This window comes from Pinus tabuliformis, chromosome 5_1, assembly GCF_031772625.1.
Source record: "Pinus tabuliformis cultivar Carrire ecotype Pingquan chromosome 5_1, CPIR1, whole genome shotgun sequence".
Classification (NCBI taxonomy): Eukaryota; Viridiplantae; Streptophyta; class Pinopsida; order Pinales; family Pinaceae; genus Pinus; species Pinus tabuliformis.
In genome coordinates, this window is record NC_142305.1 from 447,147,662 (window position 1) to 447,164,116 (window position 16,455).

The following is a 16,455-nucleotide window of genomic DNA, read 5'->3' on the forward strand; positions in this document are numbered from 1 at the left end:
TTATAGCAATTAAACATTATCGTTCTTAAATGGTTCGTTTTAGCCCTTGTGGAAAGGACTCTGTTGCTCTGCTCTGTAATAGGGCTAAACCGCTCTCGTGTTATATAGACAGGAAGTATGTATATACCACATATGGCATGTTCCAGAATTCAATTCTGGGTTTAATGCATTAAAATATAATACAAACTAGGCAGAATAAGATGGTAATATGTCATTGCAACTGTCCATTATTCTCATATGATCAAAGAAATTTTGGGAAGAAAAATTTACAAAAAGAAATCCTAGAAACATGGTTTTTATTAACACATTTACAAAGATTTGTCCGTCATGGTCATCATGTTCTCAAATTCCTCAAAATCAATTCTACCATCTGAATTTCTGTCAAATCTTGTGATCATCATTTCACAACTCTCCAAATCTTTTCCTTCTTTTAGTCCTAAGCTGAGCAGCACCTGTTGAAGTTCAATTGGGCTGATGAACCCATCCCCATTCTTATCAAAAATGTTGAAGGCTTCCACCAACTCCTCCGACAACGCTTTCTCCTCTGTCTCTGCATGCTCATGAGCTTCCCCACACAAAATGAGAAGAAATCCACAGAAATCATGGAAGCTCATATGCTGCAGAGAACCCATCATTATTTTCATATTATCATCAGATATATTCTGAATTCCAAGTTTTTCGAGTAACCCTTGTACATCCTCTGCAGTAACCATGCCATCGCCATCGCTGTCCAAGGCATTGAAAATTCGAGAGAGGTCCCATGTATGACCATGCCATCGCCATCGCTGTCAAAGGCATTGAAAATTCGAGAGAGGTCCCATGTATGAACGAAGGCAGTATATCTTTTATTGATAAAATCACTGCTCGATTCATCAATCATATCTCCGGACAATGGGTATTTTCCAATAGCCCTTATAATATGTTGGCCTTTTGGATTGCAAAGTTCAGGGAACTTAGTTTTCATCATCTCAGAAACCCAAACATAAACATAGTAGTTGTAGAAGCTATAAAACTTTTGTACCCAATTCAGAGCCATGGATGCAATCATGCTCCAGTACATGGGCATGGCACAAACATTTGAAACTGCAGGGTTTCTGATGATAAGATGAGACACCATGCTTGGTATATGAATGAGATGCCTCAATTCAATAATTGCTGTAATGTAAAGAGCAGAGAAGAAAAAAGGACCGGTGTATGTTGGGCGTTACAGAATGGCAGCGATTCCTATTTAGAAGCCTTTGATTACATGGCAGTGCGTTGCCACGAAAGTGAGGAGAAAGAACGAGTGCAATTCCTATTGGGAAGCCTGGGTAAGTCAATATGAAACTCAGACGAAACAACCAATGAGTGTGTATCCACGTTTAGAGATTTGTCTTTTAATATGCCGCGTGTAGCGTTTTGAAAATATGTACAAGTGTGCTGCAAGATGCTGGGCGGCAGGCCGGCTTATGTGACCTGGAATTGCTACAAGAAAACTCTTTCCAGTTACGTCGCTCTTGGAAAGGGTGGGCTTTAAAATTGTTTTCATAAGAACGTTGAGCGCCAATGAATGCGTGAGGAGGAGAGTTAGTGGCGGAGTGGTGTTTCTTTTTATCATTTCATATTAGTAATTTACAAAGTGTTCATCAACGTTAGATTTGAAGTGGATGTTGGTTACATTTTGTGTCATCCACGTTAGGTTTGAAGTAGTTGTCTATGACGCTATTGCTGCCTCAGGAAAGGGAGAGATTTTAATATTTTAATAATAATAATAAATAGTTAAATTTAAAATTTGGTATATATATTTTATTTTTTAAATTTAAATTTTGGTTTATAAGATTTTAAAAATGAATTATTTAATTTCATTTAAGATTTTATTCTTATGCTTAAAAAGCGTGGAGAGAAGCCTCCTTAGCCCACTATAATTTTGACATCGTAAAAGGTTAGGAAGGCCAGTTTTGCAACAAAGATTATGGAACTGAACTCTGATGTGGTTATACGCAGGGCACTCTAAGAGGAAGTGATTTTCATCCTTGATGTTCATATTCTCACAGAGATGGCAGATCCTTTCCATCCATGGTGTTTTAGGAACTGCCCAACGACCCGTTTCACTATGGAGCTCATGAGAGTTCGTTCTAATCTTGGCTATATTAATTTTCTTCTTTGAGCTAGTTAAAACAGAGAGATACTTTTGATCTTCTAGGGTAGGGTTGATGACCTCCTTATAATATCTTAATTTTCTTTTAGCCGTTAAATCTTTCTCACACCACAATTTTTCTTTGAACTTAGAAGTAACAATATTTTTAATGTTATTAATGTTTTGCAATGCAACATTCTCGTCAATCTCCCAAAGCTTTAACCAGGCCCTAGCATTGGCATCTAGCATTGGTTTCACTCCTATTTATAACGTCAAAATGATGGCTCCTTAAATCTTACGTGGCCTTTAGTTTGTGTTATCCTATCAAGCTTTGACCCTCTGTTTTTCTCATTGTCAGTCTTTTCTTTTCCTTTAGGTTTCATATTCTGCTCAAGCCCTTGAACTCGCTTATTTCCACCCCCTTTGTCTTATCCCTCCCCTCACACCTCTATTTTCCACTTGGTATCTATGTAGCCTTATGCTTAGTTAGGTTCCCCCCTTTTGGTGCGGTGTATTTGGCTCCCAAAAATGACTCTCTTTTATGATTTCTTAAGTCATTTCATGACTCATATGTTGTTTTAGGTGGACCCCTTCATCCCTTAAGTGCCAAATTGGGTTTTTTTAAAGCCATTCAGAGGATTGCTTTTATATTCAAATCTCTATTTCTAGTAGCAGTGGACCTACAGTTGTGAAGTCTATTTGTTTTCTTGGTCGTTTCTTCTCCTCCTCTTTCTCTACTGGCCTCCTTCACTTTTCTTCTCTCTTCTTTCTTTCTTGTTATTTTTTCATCATAATGCCCAAACCCAAAAGAGCCCATCATATAAGAGGTCATCACAACAACTCAAGACCTTCTAACTCTAGGGCCTAGAGTGTTGCAAAGAATTCTGTAAGAATTTATCACATGAATAATCCTCTAGCAGTGCAAAATGAAATTGAAAATGTAGAAAGAGAAGCAAGAATAGAATGCATATTCATCTCAAATGAATATGTATTGGAGCAGGGGGGAAATTAGTTCCAAATACATGAACCACGAGAACCAGTAACACCAAGTATATAAAAACAATGGATATCTGCTATAAACTAAAAATACTTATGGGGAATGTTTTGGTTGAACAATCTAAGGAGCAGTAGGAAATTCTTCTCTGCCTAGATGAACCTAGAAGCAAGTTAGGAAATTGGATGTCAAAGTGACAAGATGGAAAAGAAACGCGTAGACTTAGAGTTATCAAACTCAAAATAATACATCGATCCACCTGTTACAATTCAAGTGGATTCCCCTACTGAATAGTTTCATATTTGATCAATTTTGTTGCTATGTTTTATAAGTTTTTGAAATCAAAAGAAGACATGGATGAACCTATAGCAAGAAATTTCGGACTAAGTAGTTCATGTAGATAATATCACATAAAGTTTTATTTCTAAATTCAGACTTTTCAATAGATTGAAACAATTTTGTGATTTTATTGGTCCAATTTCCCTAGTACGAATCAATGTACATGGAAGACAAACCCTATGCTATTTTCCTTTTCATATGATCTAATATAATCTATCTACCTAGCTTAAACAAAAAAAATATACTCAATTATATTTTCAATATGAATAAGCATCAATTTCAACATGTATTAAAATACTAAAAATTTAATATCCATAAATATATATTTACGGAATGGGAAATAAAATACATATATAAAATATTAATGTCTCCATAAAATTAATCTCTACATAAATAAACTTAGAATTTTGTAAAATTGAATCAATGTTTTACTTTGAATTACAAAAAAAAACTAAATAATATTCTCAATATACTAAATAAACACAAGCATGCACGCATTAAAAGTTATGCATATCCGCAACTAAAAACTGAATATTATAAAGTTTTTCATTTAAATACTTTGAATAAATATAATATTATAGTGACATTTTGAATAAATATAATAAAAATATTTGGTATAAATAGGTTTTCATAATAATTGAATAAAAGCATTTACATTTTAATTTGAGAAGGTTTGAATGGGATCATCTAAAGGCCTTGGAATTTGTATTGGACTCCAAATTCATTGGGACCTAGGGGTATAGATTCATCCTCTTTTCTCCTCACTAGGCGTATATAATGAAGATATTCCTAAGGGAGGAGATAGAACCAAGGAGATGGGAAGAATCTTCTTAGAGTCAAGGTCAAATTTTGTAGCACGATTCTTCATATTAATATAAATTATTTGATTTGTTCTTCATTTCATGTTGTTTATTATATATTTTTAATAGATTTGAATTATCTTGAGTAGTTTGGGCTAGATTTGGTAGATCTCTAACCCTATCTTTGCTTGGAAAAAATATATTGGGGTTTCCTATTTTCTTGTGTTTAGGATATGGGTGCTTAGAGTCGAAGTTGGATCTCTAAGAGGTGAGAGTAGGATATTCTCGACTAGAATTAGTCAAGGTCGTCATCAAACTTCAGTATTAAGGTATGCTAATTTCCCTCCAAGTGTTCTTTCTTGATTTCTAAGAGGTTAGCAGAGATCTAGGTCCTAGGGAAAAGTAGGAATGGTCTCTCCCTGTTATGTCATGGATCTTGGGAAAATCTATGGAGAAATATATTTTTCCATAGGGGGGATTTTCTCACAATAACAGTGGAAACTCTACTTGATCTGAAAATGGGGCACTTAGGCTTCTTGTCTAACTTACAAGAACCTCTCCCACTCCCAAAGCTTTAAATATTCCCAAGTCTTGTTGATTAACCAATGTGGAAATGATAATATGCTTGAAATTATAGGTGTATGCTGGTATTTGTTTTTAATTGTTCATGTGCTGTAAATTAATGTGCTGAAACTGATGTATAAATACATGTAACAGAAAATAAAGCAGCAATAAACAATCACACAGAAACAACAATTTAATTAGGAGTTCACCCACAACTCTTGGGCTACATCTCTATGAGCTCTAGTCAACTCAACTAGGCTCTCTAGGATTATGGTATAAGTATTTTTTACAAGATCTTGGCTTAACTCCTGCTGTTTACACAGAAACAGTGGGTTCAGACACCATGTTATTCCCTAGCTCTTGGCTCTTGGTTCTGGCTCTTTGGCTTTGGCTCTGGCTCTGGCTCTTCAGCTCTGTCTTCTTTTTGCCCTCTATCAGTTCACAGGTCTCTGGGCTTTTCACTTGAACTCCAAGTGACTCCCTTGGCTGCGTTTTTGCTTCTGCGCTGCCCCCTTCACCTCAGCTTCCTGCTTTGGCTTCACTTTTAGCAACAAAGCCCCAACAATAGCCTCAGCAACCAACAGTCCTCTTGTCTCTGTCGTTGTGTGGCTTTTAAGCCAAATCGGTGCTGTTGGTTCATTTTCCCTTTCAAGCTCTCTGTCTTCTTGCCTTTGTCTGCTCAAATCCCTTCTCTGAGAGTTAGCAATCATTGCTAAATGCCCTTAGGGATGGTGCCACCTATTTTGTAACGAAAGGGTGGATCGGGCTTGTGTAATCCCTGAAACGGAAGCTTTTTGTTAACACAGAGAAATGCACTAACACGGGAAAAATCCGCAGAGAACACAGTTCCCCAGACTTCAAATCTTCATAATTTCATTTTATAAAATTATCGGGTCTGCCCATATTCGCTATCGCAAGTCGCTTCGGCCCTGTTCCAAGGTTTCCCTTCGTATTTTAAAAATACATTAAAACATGGAAAAATCCCCAAAAAATGGCTTTATCGGATTTGAAATATTATGTATTTGTATTTCGGAACCCTTTCGGGTCCGGTTTCATCAGGTCGGGCACTTTTCCTTCGTATTTCATTTATTCAACGAAAAACACAAATACAAAGAAAATCGTCGTTTGACGGATTTCAAATTATATTAAATCTCGTTTATCACCCCATCGGGTCCGTGTATATATATATACATACTATATATATATATATATATATATATATATATATATATATATATATATACATACATATATATAATATATATATATACATACATATATATATATATATATATACATACATATATATATATATATATACATACATATATATATATATATACATACATATATATATATATATATATATATATATATATATATATATATATATATATATATATATATATATCGCATCGCATATGGTATCGGCCCTGCTCTTTTGAATAACTCCGATGTGATATTGTGATGTGACTTGTCGCAATTGCAAATTGCACATACCTCGGCCGTTTAGTGTGCACTCCACTGTGATCACCGATTGTGATTTCACGATCGCAATTGCCATGTATTATGCTCTGATATCCTCTAATAGCCACCGCCGATTGCGATTTCCGATCGAATCGATGGCTCTGATTCCAGGTTGCATTGACCGCCGATAAGCCTGTTTTTGCTCATTTCTTTGTATTTTTAAGGTTCCGATAGTGTAATCTGATATTTCTAAGACCTCTCCTTTTGCGATGGTTTTGACCTTTTAGGAGATTTTGAATAATTGAAGATTTAGAGGGTTATCCAGGATCCATTTTTGGATCACTACTACAAAAGAATATATTAATTCTTTTTCATCTAGTTTATATCCTTGGTTTTATTTACCTCTGAGTATTTTGCTTGTTGTATTTTGTCTTTTGCAAGTGTCTTAGTCCTTAAAACCTCCATATATGTTAGACCTAAGAGAATTTCTTTCTTTTTCCCTTTATTTATTCTCTTGGTGGTTATCAGAGTGATGTTTCACTCCCGTGCAATGCATAAATGGAAATTATCACTTGTTCGTCAAGGGTCTAGAATGATGGCGCCTATAGGATCAAAATTTTGAGTTTTCTTTGAAATTATCCCTTTTCCTAACTTCTATTTTGGGCCTAGTAGTGTCTTTAGGGTTTAATATTTGTATGCTCAATCTCAAATCAATCTCTTTTTCTCAAATATCATTATATCTTGTGAATTAGGGTGTTTTCGTGTGTGCTTTCTCATGCACTTACATCGCTTTCTTGCTTGAGTGAACTTCTTGGTGAGAAGTGACTTGGGAAGGGTCTTGACCATTTTCTACTTGATTTAGATGAGTAATTATCTTTTTTTGTACTACCATCTAACCATAATTTGAAAATTTCAATTGCTTTGAATAATCTCTCATTGATTTGTGTTGCTTCTTTGAGGAGATTTTGGAGGCTTATTGTGCTAGTTGTTGACATTGTCTCGCAGACCCGAACTTTTACTTATTGGTTGTGTGTGTGTATTTTAGTCTCTCATCAAATAGGTGAACAACTGATATCTCAATGCAATTAATTGTTTGAAAAACTTTTGAATGTCTTGTTTTAAAAGAGGTTTCTTTGGAGTTTGTTTGAGTCTTTGTTTGGATCATGTTATTTTATTTTATATGCTTATATAATTGATGTAGAGAGTGTGTTAGGATGTTTTCTTTTATTAAAAGTGAAAACAAAATTTTCCTACCTCCTCTAATTAGAGTTCATTAGGTAAAGAAATTTCACTTATCGTACTTGTTGCATATCTTTGAGTTGTTAAGAGTTATTAAAACATCATTCGGTCTCACTTTGTAACCTTTTGAGTAACCAAAAATATTAAAAATAAAAATGCATAAATTTAAAATCAATTAGACTTTTTTTTTAAAGCAAATTAACAATAGATAGGATTTATAGCCTTTGAATATGATTAGGGAGAAAACTCTCCAAGGTCACAAAATTGAAACTAGAAGTCACTAGAGACTGTTCAAATCCGTTTATCACATAGATCACTTACAAGGAAGCTCATATAAGACAAGTTAAGCATGAGGTTTTATTGGTGGTACATGGAGTGGTATCCCAACTCCATTTGTCTTTGGTGTCCATTGCACTACTATGTGTACAAGGATATCTCGAGGAATGTGGTTCTTTGTGAACAATCCCTTAGTGAGGTTTCAAGCTTAGTTTCATTTCCCATATGAGTAGTCCCAAGACATGGCTATTCTTTCTAGTCATTAAGGAAGAAGGTCCTCCATTGCATAGGTGAAGAATTATTCATGATGTTGACAACTTATAAACAATTGAGCATGGGATGATAATTTTTGGTTTTGAAGGAGAGAAACAAGTCCTACTTTATGTGGTACAAAAAATTACACCACTCATTTTTAACCCTCCTTTAACATCTTATTCTAACATTATATTCATTAGAGTGAGAGAATGCCTTGGTGAATCCTCTTCATCGCTTGATAGTCCCTGACTCATGTTTAGCGTGAGTGACACTTCCACAATGGGAGAGCAAGCTACTTTGTCTCCAAGAATTACTTGGGGAACTTTAATGACAACTTCATTAGTTTCAATTAGTGAAATATGGAAATTGAACCATACACCTAGTACATCCACATTCCTCGCTTTGGGGAATTTTGTTGGTAGTGCCACTTACCTATTCTAGTCGCTCGAGTATCTAGATGTCTTTACCATCCATTGGATTTGTATTTGATGTGGGGAAAAGTGAAAGCACACAACCTAGATCTAGGTTGTTTCCACCTAGTTTGTCTCTTGATAATGAATGCATCAATATTGAGTACTAGACCTACTTCTGGGTGTAGTCTCCCGGGGGGTCTGTGCATATTCCTAGTAGGGTTGGGAGTAGTAATGTTTTTGGAGTATTCAATAAGCCATGTGGTAGTCAATCATTAGGAGGATGCAATTTCCTAGGGGAAATAGTACCCATGAGATTTCCAAGATGTTTGGGGTAAACGTCCCTGGAAGTACCCTTTTCTTCAAAAATGTGTTGACTCATTTGTGTGTATTAATATCATAGTTAGGTATCCCTTACACTTTACTTTTCTCTTATTAAATCCCATACTTATTCATATATCAAAATGTTTTGTGTGAAACTTTTCACCTCGAGTAATAGTCCTACACTTTGCACATCTTCCACTTTGCACATAGATCATCTTGCACTAATCCTACACTTAGGCATTTCACAAGCATGCGAAACACCCCCACAAATCCAACTTTCCACACATCCCATTCTTCCACATAACACTTTCGTTCACACTTCTATTTCTCTAAACACATAAAAATTCAGCGCAAGGAATAGCATATACTTTATGAAAGTTACTTCTCAATGCAATGGGGTTTATCTTCTGTATGCAGACAACAGATCTATTAAGCTATATAATAGAATGAAACCATGGTGAGAATGTAGGTGCATAAGGTTCCATGTTTAAAAGGATGTGGGTTCAAATATTTCTCTCAACATTGTTGTTATTTTTCCCTCTCTAATGTTGAAATTAGAATGAATTCAATTAAAAATACTCTGTAAGCTCCAAAAATATTGGTTTGCATTAATACTGGAAAAATATAAACTTTGGATTCATTTTCAATTCCTAAACTTCCTTGTTGTTCCCCAACAACTTTAGGCTCTCGTGTTATACTTGTACATTCAAAATTAAGTACTACTTAGCTTGAACAAATAACAACATTCTAAAGAATGTTGACACTTCCCACAATCAATATATGTGATTATGATATAGGGGATCAAATATATGCTCAAAAATAAAATTCCTCAAAATCACTCGAAACCAATGCCAAATTGTTGATCTCATAGTTCTGATTCCAACGATGCTTGAATCACCTCACTCTGACACTGTAAGTGAACATTATCGTGTTATGAAGTTTTTGGCAAACAACTAAAAGGTAAACTTGCAGGGTTTACTGGGCTGCTAACTGGGCAGGGCGTACAGGTGACATGCCATTGATGTCAGAAGGTGACTATACATATATGGTGGACAAGTGGACCAATCACGTGTTGACAAATGGCAGGTCGTACAGGCAGTGTTGCCACATTTTTATTGGTTGCTTCTTTTTTAGGTGGTCCAATCATGAGTCACCACATGGCCCAATCAGAGGGCATCACATGGCCCTTGGCTTTTGTGCAAAAGTTTGTTGGTTTGGCTGAATGCCCCAATGGGGAATTGAACCCATGACCTCTCATTAACTAACCAACAATCTTACCACCAAGCCACATGTTTAGTTCTTAATACATTATGGTTGGCGACTATATTTAATGTCAAGACATTGGAGCGTTAGTGAAGGGGATGCCCTTGGTTACACAACATAACATACAACCCAGAAACGAGGCAACAAGGGTGGGAAGTTAGCCAAAACACTAGTCCCATTCAACACCATATAACCAGGATGAGGGCTACGGAGTAGGGGGTGGTGTGTGGCCCCAGCCCGCGGCCACATGGCCTCCAATGCGACAAAGGGTGTAGTGTTGGCGGGCTCGTGCGATGCTGCATATTGTCTATTTTTCTCTAGTTATTTTTACAAATATTAACTAAAAACACTAATTTTATGTGCTTTTGCAAATTGATCCATTGCCCACAAGACATAAACTAGCTTGCAACCTTTTTCAAGAAACCTTCAAGTTTTTAATTTCAGATCAGTTTGGTATTAGAGTATGCTTGTTTTGAAGGTTTGAATGTGTTTGCAAGTGTTTTTAATGTTAACAAGGTCTAAGTTGAAGAGAGGAGAAGGAGTGCTTGAAGAACCAAATCCTAAAATTGGTTCAAGGAGGTCACAAACTCCAAAAAATCCACCAATCATGGCACATGAAGAAGGACAAGAGTTGATTTTTGAGGATAAGAGAGATTTCAGAAAGGCTTTATATGATTAGTCTGAGATGGTGAAAGTGTTTCATGAAGAGAGACCAACAAGGTTGCAAGGAGAAAGTTCAAACCAGCAAAAAGGTAATGGTGGTGATGGCAGCACACCTCCACCTCCACCTCCTCCTTCACCTCCATCCTCACCTCCTTTTTCACCTCTCTCAGCACGTACACATACTTCTCCTAGATCTTCAAAAGGACATGCTAAGTCTCCTTTGCTTAAGCTTGATATCAAGTTTGAATTGCCTATGTAAAATGGGGAGGTGAATGCTAAAAAGTTGGATAATTGGGTTCATCAAATTGAAGTCTATTGCAGGATTAAAAGAATTAAGTATGATGTTACAAAGATCTATCTTGCTTCTCTTCATTTGGAAAGTGCAACCCTCATCTGGTGGGAGGCTAGAACTCAAGAAGATTTGAATAAAAGTGGTAAAAATATCTCTTCTTGGAATGATTTTGTAGTTGCATTAAGAAGGAAATTTTATCCATTAGCTTATATGAAAAAATAAATTATGGATTGGAAAAATTTTAGACAAGCTAAAGGTCAGAGTGTTCAAAGTTACACACAAGAATTTAGAAGAAGAGCTTTAATATTGGGTGTTGATTTGTCTTCACAAGACACTCTCATTAAATACATAGGTGGATTACATAGTTATTTGAGACATAATATACTTATGTTTAATCTCACCAATCTGGATAAAGTATGTGTTCAAGAAACTCATTTACAAGAAAGAGGCAAGAATGTTCCTCAAGAGACTAGAAAGAAGCCATCCAAGTCTGGAGACAAAGGAAAGAGAAAATTTAAAGGCAAAGGAAAAAAGAATGCCACTGCCAAGAAAGAGGGAGAGAAACTTACCTGTAAGATTTTCTCAAAAGAAGGCCATGATGATCATGATTGTTGGAAACTACATCCAGAAATGAGACCAAATAAGTTCAACAACAAGGGGAAATAAAATATTGTTGCAACAACTCAACAAGATCTAGGATATGATTCAGGTGATGAGACCAAAATCACAGAAATGGGAATTAAAGTTAAAGCTTCTAATGCAAGCACTAGATCTTCTAGTAAGGCTATTGAGTCTCAAAATGATAAAGAAACAAGTGAGATTTTCCATATCAAGGTCATTACAAAACATACAAAAGTTGATACCGTGTTTGATAGTAGACACTTATTGTGTGGACATTTCATGGCATAGTGCCCGAATTCATGAAATTGAAGCATTTAATTTTTGACAAATATTTCTTCTTGCCCCCTTGACTGGATTCTGGTTTTTTTTTTGGGATTTCTTCCCTTTTCCCTTCTTTTCCTTTCTAGCCAATGCAAACTTTTCTTCATCCTTGCCCTTGGATGAAGTCCCATCTCTAGTATTCCACCTTATTTCCTCCTGTACCAAATCAAACCATAATTTCTCCCTCTCGTTCACCGAATCTTGGTATCTATGCCAACTCTTGGGAAGGTCCAGAAGGGTCAGGCTTACCAAGTCTTCTTCAAGGACATTAACACTGACCCTGCTAAGTTCATCACGACACTATATGAACTTGATCAGATACTGCAGAATTGTGTCACTCTTCTACATCTTGATACTTTGACGTTTATCCTTGAGCGTAAACTTCCTTTGGTCACGGATATTCTCAAACAATTCTTTCAGTGCTTTCCACATCGCAAACATAGTTTCTTTTCTGTGGAGATTCGAGACAATATGATCTCGTACTCCCTCCAAGATTATTCTCCTCGCTTTGGCTACATATTTCTTCCACTAAGCAAGTTTCTGGGCATCAGATGCTTAAGGATTTGCAACATCTGTCTTGATGTATTCTAGCAATCCATTGTCATCCAATACAACCTCCACGCACTCCTTCCATGCAACAAAATTAGAGATTCCTTCCCAAGAATACTATAGCCTTAGTCCATTGAATGCCGTCTTCTCAGCTTTGAAGAAATCCTACTACATTGATCTTCAAATTCGAACCTTTGAGAAACAACTTCGAATTTCCTGTTCTAATGTGAATCGAGATCTGATACCATGTAGAAATTAGGCTATATATTTTCAAGTGCTCATGAAGATTTAATCAAAATCACAAGACACAAATCAAATCTACTGCTATGTGGACATTAATTCACAATTTAGAACCAAAATCTCATAAATGCAAGAAGAAAGAACACACATGCAACAAGTATTTTCATCTAGGGAAATAAATTTTCTAAAAAACCTAATGTTTGCTTGCATTAATCAAATGAATAGATATGTATTACACTTTCTTTTCTCAACTGAACTCACTCTACAAGTGCAAAACCTATCTCTCTGCTCACTAAAGGCCTTTGACCCAGACTTAGTCAAATTTTGCCTCGGCTTGAGCTTCTATTTCCTTGCATTGTTCCTTGAGGAATTAGCCCCTATTATTTAGGAAATTCATATAATTGAATTACACAATTCCTTAGGTTGATCATTTGACTACATGCAACACATGTACACTTAAGACTAGTCTACAATTGATGTTACACTACCTTGGAATCTCCACCTCAACCAGGTAACTCGAATTCTTTGCATGCGCTAGATATTTTGGGTTGATTGATCAGTTAACTATATGATCACCGAGTTTGACTAAAGTCCCACTGCTTAATTGACCTTCCACTAGTTCCTCCAAAAGTTGGAACTAGTTTAACTAAAAAAAACCTAACATAACTGACCTTGATTGCTACAAATTAGAAATCACACATGCAGAACTGAAATCTAACTCCTCCAACTCGAATTTACTAAGTAAAATGGGTGACATAAGCCATGTCACACAAGTTAACATCATCCAAGTTGTATGTTGATGTGGAAATTCGAATTTTCTCAATTTAATCAAGGAAAAATCAAATTGAGAATTTCTTGCTGCATTTTCAACAATCATGTACAGATATTCGAGGAGGCTCTTATCGAGTTACCATGTAATAGACTTTCTTTACATTGACATCTTGAATTAAAAAAAAAATAAAGAAGTTGTATGCTTCCACAGTATAGGATACCAAAATTGCATTAGTTCCTCACTAAAATTGAATTTAGGATAATAGGGTAAGTTGTCAAACACATGGCTTGAGACAAGGGTTGTTATCAGATACACCATCATAAAGAATATATTGCTCTTGGACAAATTAACTAACTAGAAAGATAATTTGTTAGAAATGAGAGAAAATATTTAGTTTAAATAAAATAATAAGAAATTTTCATGACACCCAAATTGTGGATAGGACATGTAGTTGCGTGAATAATAAAATTTATGAAATCTGATCATTATTTATTTTTGCATGTGAAAATAAATGTCACTTTGAATCCTTACCTAAAATAATCTATAAAAAGAACACATTCTTATGAAGGGAATAACCTTGAGCTCCCTAATGTGGGATGGGTGTCGTAATAACATTCTAAGTTTTCTAGTGAGAACATGTGATTCTGTTGTGAAATTGCGATCTTGAGCATTGTTCATAGTGTGGTAGAAAGGAATTGTTGATATGAGGAGATCATGGATGCATCCCAAATTCCTATCAGCTAGTGTTATTCTCTCCTTCTGCCTACAACCCCACTACAACTTGGGAGGCCAAAGGGAAGAACAGTACCTTGCATTGGTAGGGTGAACAACCAAGTGGGTTAACAATTTTGGTTAAGCATGGAGGGAATTGTGGAAGATTGATCTTAGAGCCATGGCGAGAAAGGAATGAGGACGAAAATATCCTACATTAAGGATTCTACCTTCCCTTGGGTGAATGGTACCTCTTGTAATTTGTTTTATGGACTATTTAGTAAACTTGAATATTGGTACAATGGATGTTGTAGTAAATTGCATTTATCAATTTAATATTTTTAAACTTCCTTAGAATCATTTGTCTGGTGCATAATAATATAGATTGCAATGTAAAACATTTGACCATTCTTCATTGTATTACATGCATTATTACTTTCGTAAATTGTTTTAGAATTTAATAGTGATGGTGTGTATCAAGAACTAAAGTTGTAACTTTTTGTAATTACTTTATAAATGTATTTATCTATTTTTTAAAATAAAAAGAAAAGATATCTGAAAATTGGAGTTATATATTGGGGCCCTACACTATTATAGTTTATTCTTACTTGCATTTATTATTATTTTATTATTCATTGTTTTGTTTCATTTCTTTTGTCCTTCTTCCGTCTACTTCTTATTTTGACATAATTTTTTTTTGTGTCATTATCAAAGACTCCACTTAGTCAACTCAAGTCATAGTCAGGGAAACTTTAGGGGCTATTATTCATAGGTGGGCTAATTTTTCATGTTTTTTTCCAAAAAAAGTCACCAATTTCCATTTTTTCTAAAAATAAATTGCCAAAATTTTAGAGTATAAAAGTATTTTACCTTGAAAATCATGAAATTTTATATAGACTAATATCAAGCAATTAGAAATCTAAATAAAATCAGGCGTTTTACAATTTGTATATTAGGGACTAATATTATTAGCCAAAATTTCTAAACTTTAAAATAAACTTTCGTTGTTAAAATTTTCCCTGGTCATAGTGCCTTCATCTATGAGATATTAAATAACACCTCGAATCTCACTAGATATTGATGAAATCCTTCCAAAATTAGTTTGTTGAACCCCCCTCCCAATATATATTTTTAATAAAAATAACTCATATTTTAAATAAATATCCCACACTTTTACTGAATAACTCCTTTTATATCCCCAAAAAATTATAAACCCCCCTTACCCCACATCCCACTCTACCCCTCCAAAAAACAAAAACTACAAAATATTGACTCTATTTTTTCACAATTAAAAAACCCCATTTATGAATGAAAGTGGTAATATATTAGTCAACAAGGTGAAGCCCCCATGGGTAGTACCACCCATTGTAAACAAATGAAAGGGACCCTCTTCTACATTTCCCTTAGCATATTGGGGTTGGGCATAATCTTAAATTTTGTTAGTGGCAACAAAACCAAAATTACCATCAACAACATCATATATGTTATCGAAACAAAACAATTTGTATGTTTTTGTATGCTTCTCTCTATTATTTATAGCATGTCCATATTTTGTGCTACCACTATCAATGATAACTTTGTGAAACTTATCTCCAATATTGCACTTTAATCTAGAAATTTTCATTAGAGAAATTTTGAGGTAAAAAATTGGTCTCAAAACAAAAATGTACAACCAAAATCAACTTTATAAGAACTAATAAACTTGAAGATGATGATATCAACCATGGGGGATGATTCACCTTTTTTGGAGTAAAAATGTAAAATGATAAAAAAAATAAAAATGAAAAAACTATTTTTCAACGTATCTCCTTATAGTCTTACTCAAATTTTGAGCGGAATCACTTGTTGGATGCATAATTTATTTTTCATCCAATGAGTACTCATGTATACTACTTTTGATGGAGCCCACTACATGAAAAATGAGAAATACATGAAAATGTCCATGTATTTCTCAATTTTTGTGTAGCAAGATCCATCAAAAGTATTCAAAATGGCTACTCTTTGGATGTGAAATTAAATCCCGCATCCAACAAGTGCTCCCCTAAAAATTTGAGTAAAATCGTAGAAAGACAAGTTGAAAATAGAAGCTGAAAAGAGTTTTTTCTTTTTTCACTCCAAAATTTGATGAGATAACCTAATCTTATTTCATTCTTTCCACTATTATTTTATAATTTTCCTTAAGAGGCCCATTTTAGGCCTCAAAATTTCTCTAATGCTTCCTTGACCATAAACCATCAAA

General features: G+C 34.9%; 1 protein-coding gene across 1 annotated transcript; it reads right to left on the reverse strand.

The window, feature by feature from the left end:
- Positions 1-215: 215 nt before the first annotated feature.
- LOC149165404 (calmodulin-like protein 3) lies at positions 216-5,523 on the reverse strand. The gene is made up of 2 exons (XM_089429800.1): positions 5,332-5,523; positions 216-785 (listed from the first exon to the last, which is right to left on the reverse strand). Exons 1-2 carry the CDS (start codon positions 5,521-5,523, stop codon positions 309-311), a joined length of 669 nt encoding a protein of 222 aa, XP_089285926.1. The 3' UTR covers positions 216-308.
- Positions 5,524-16,455: the final 10,932 nt, after the last annotated feature.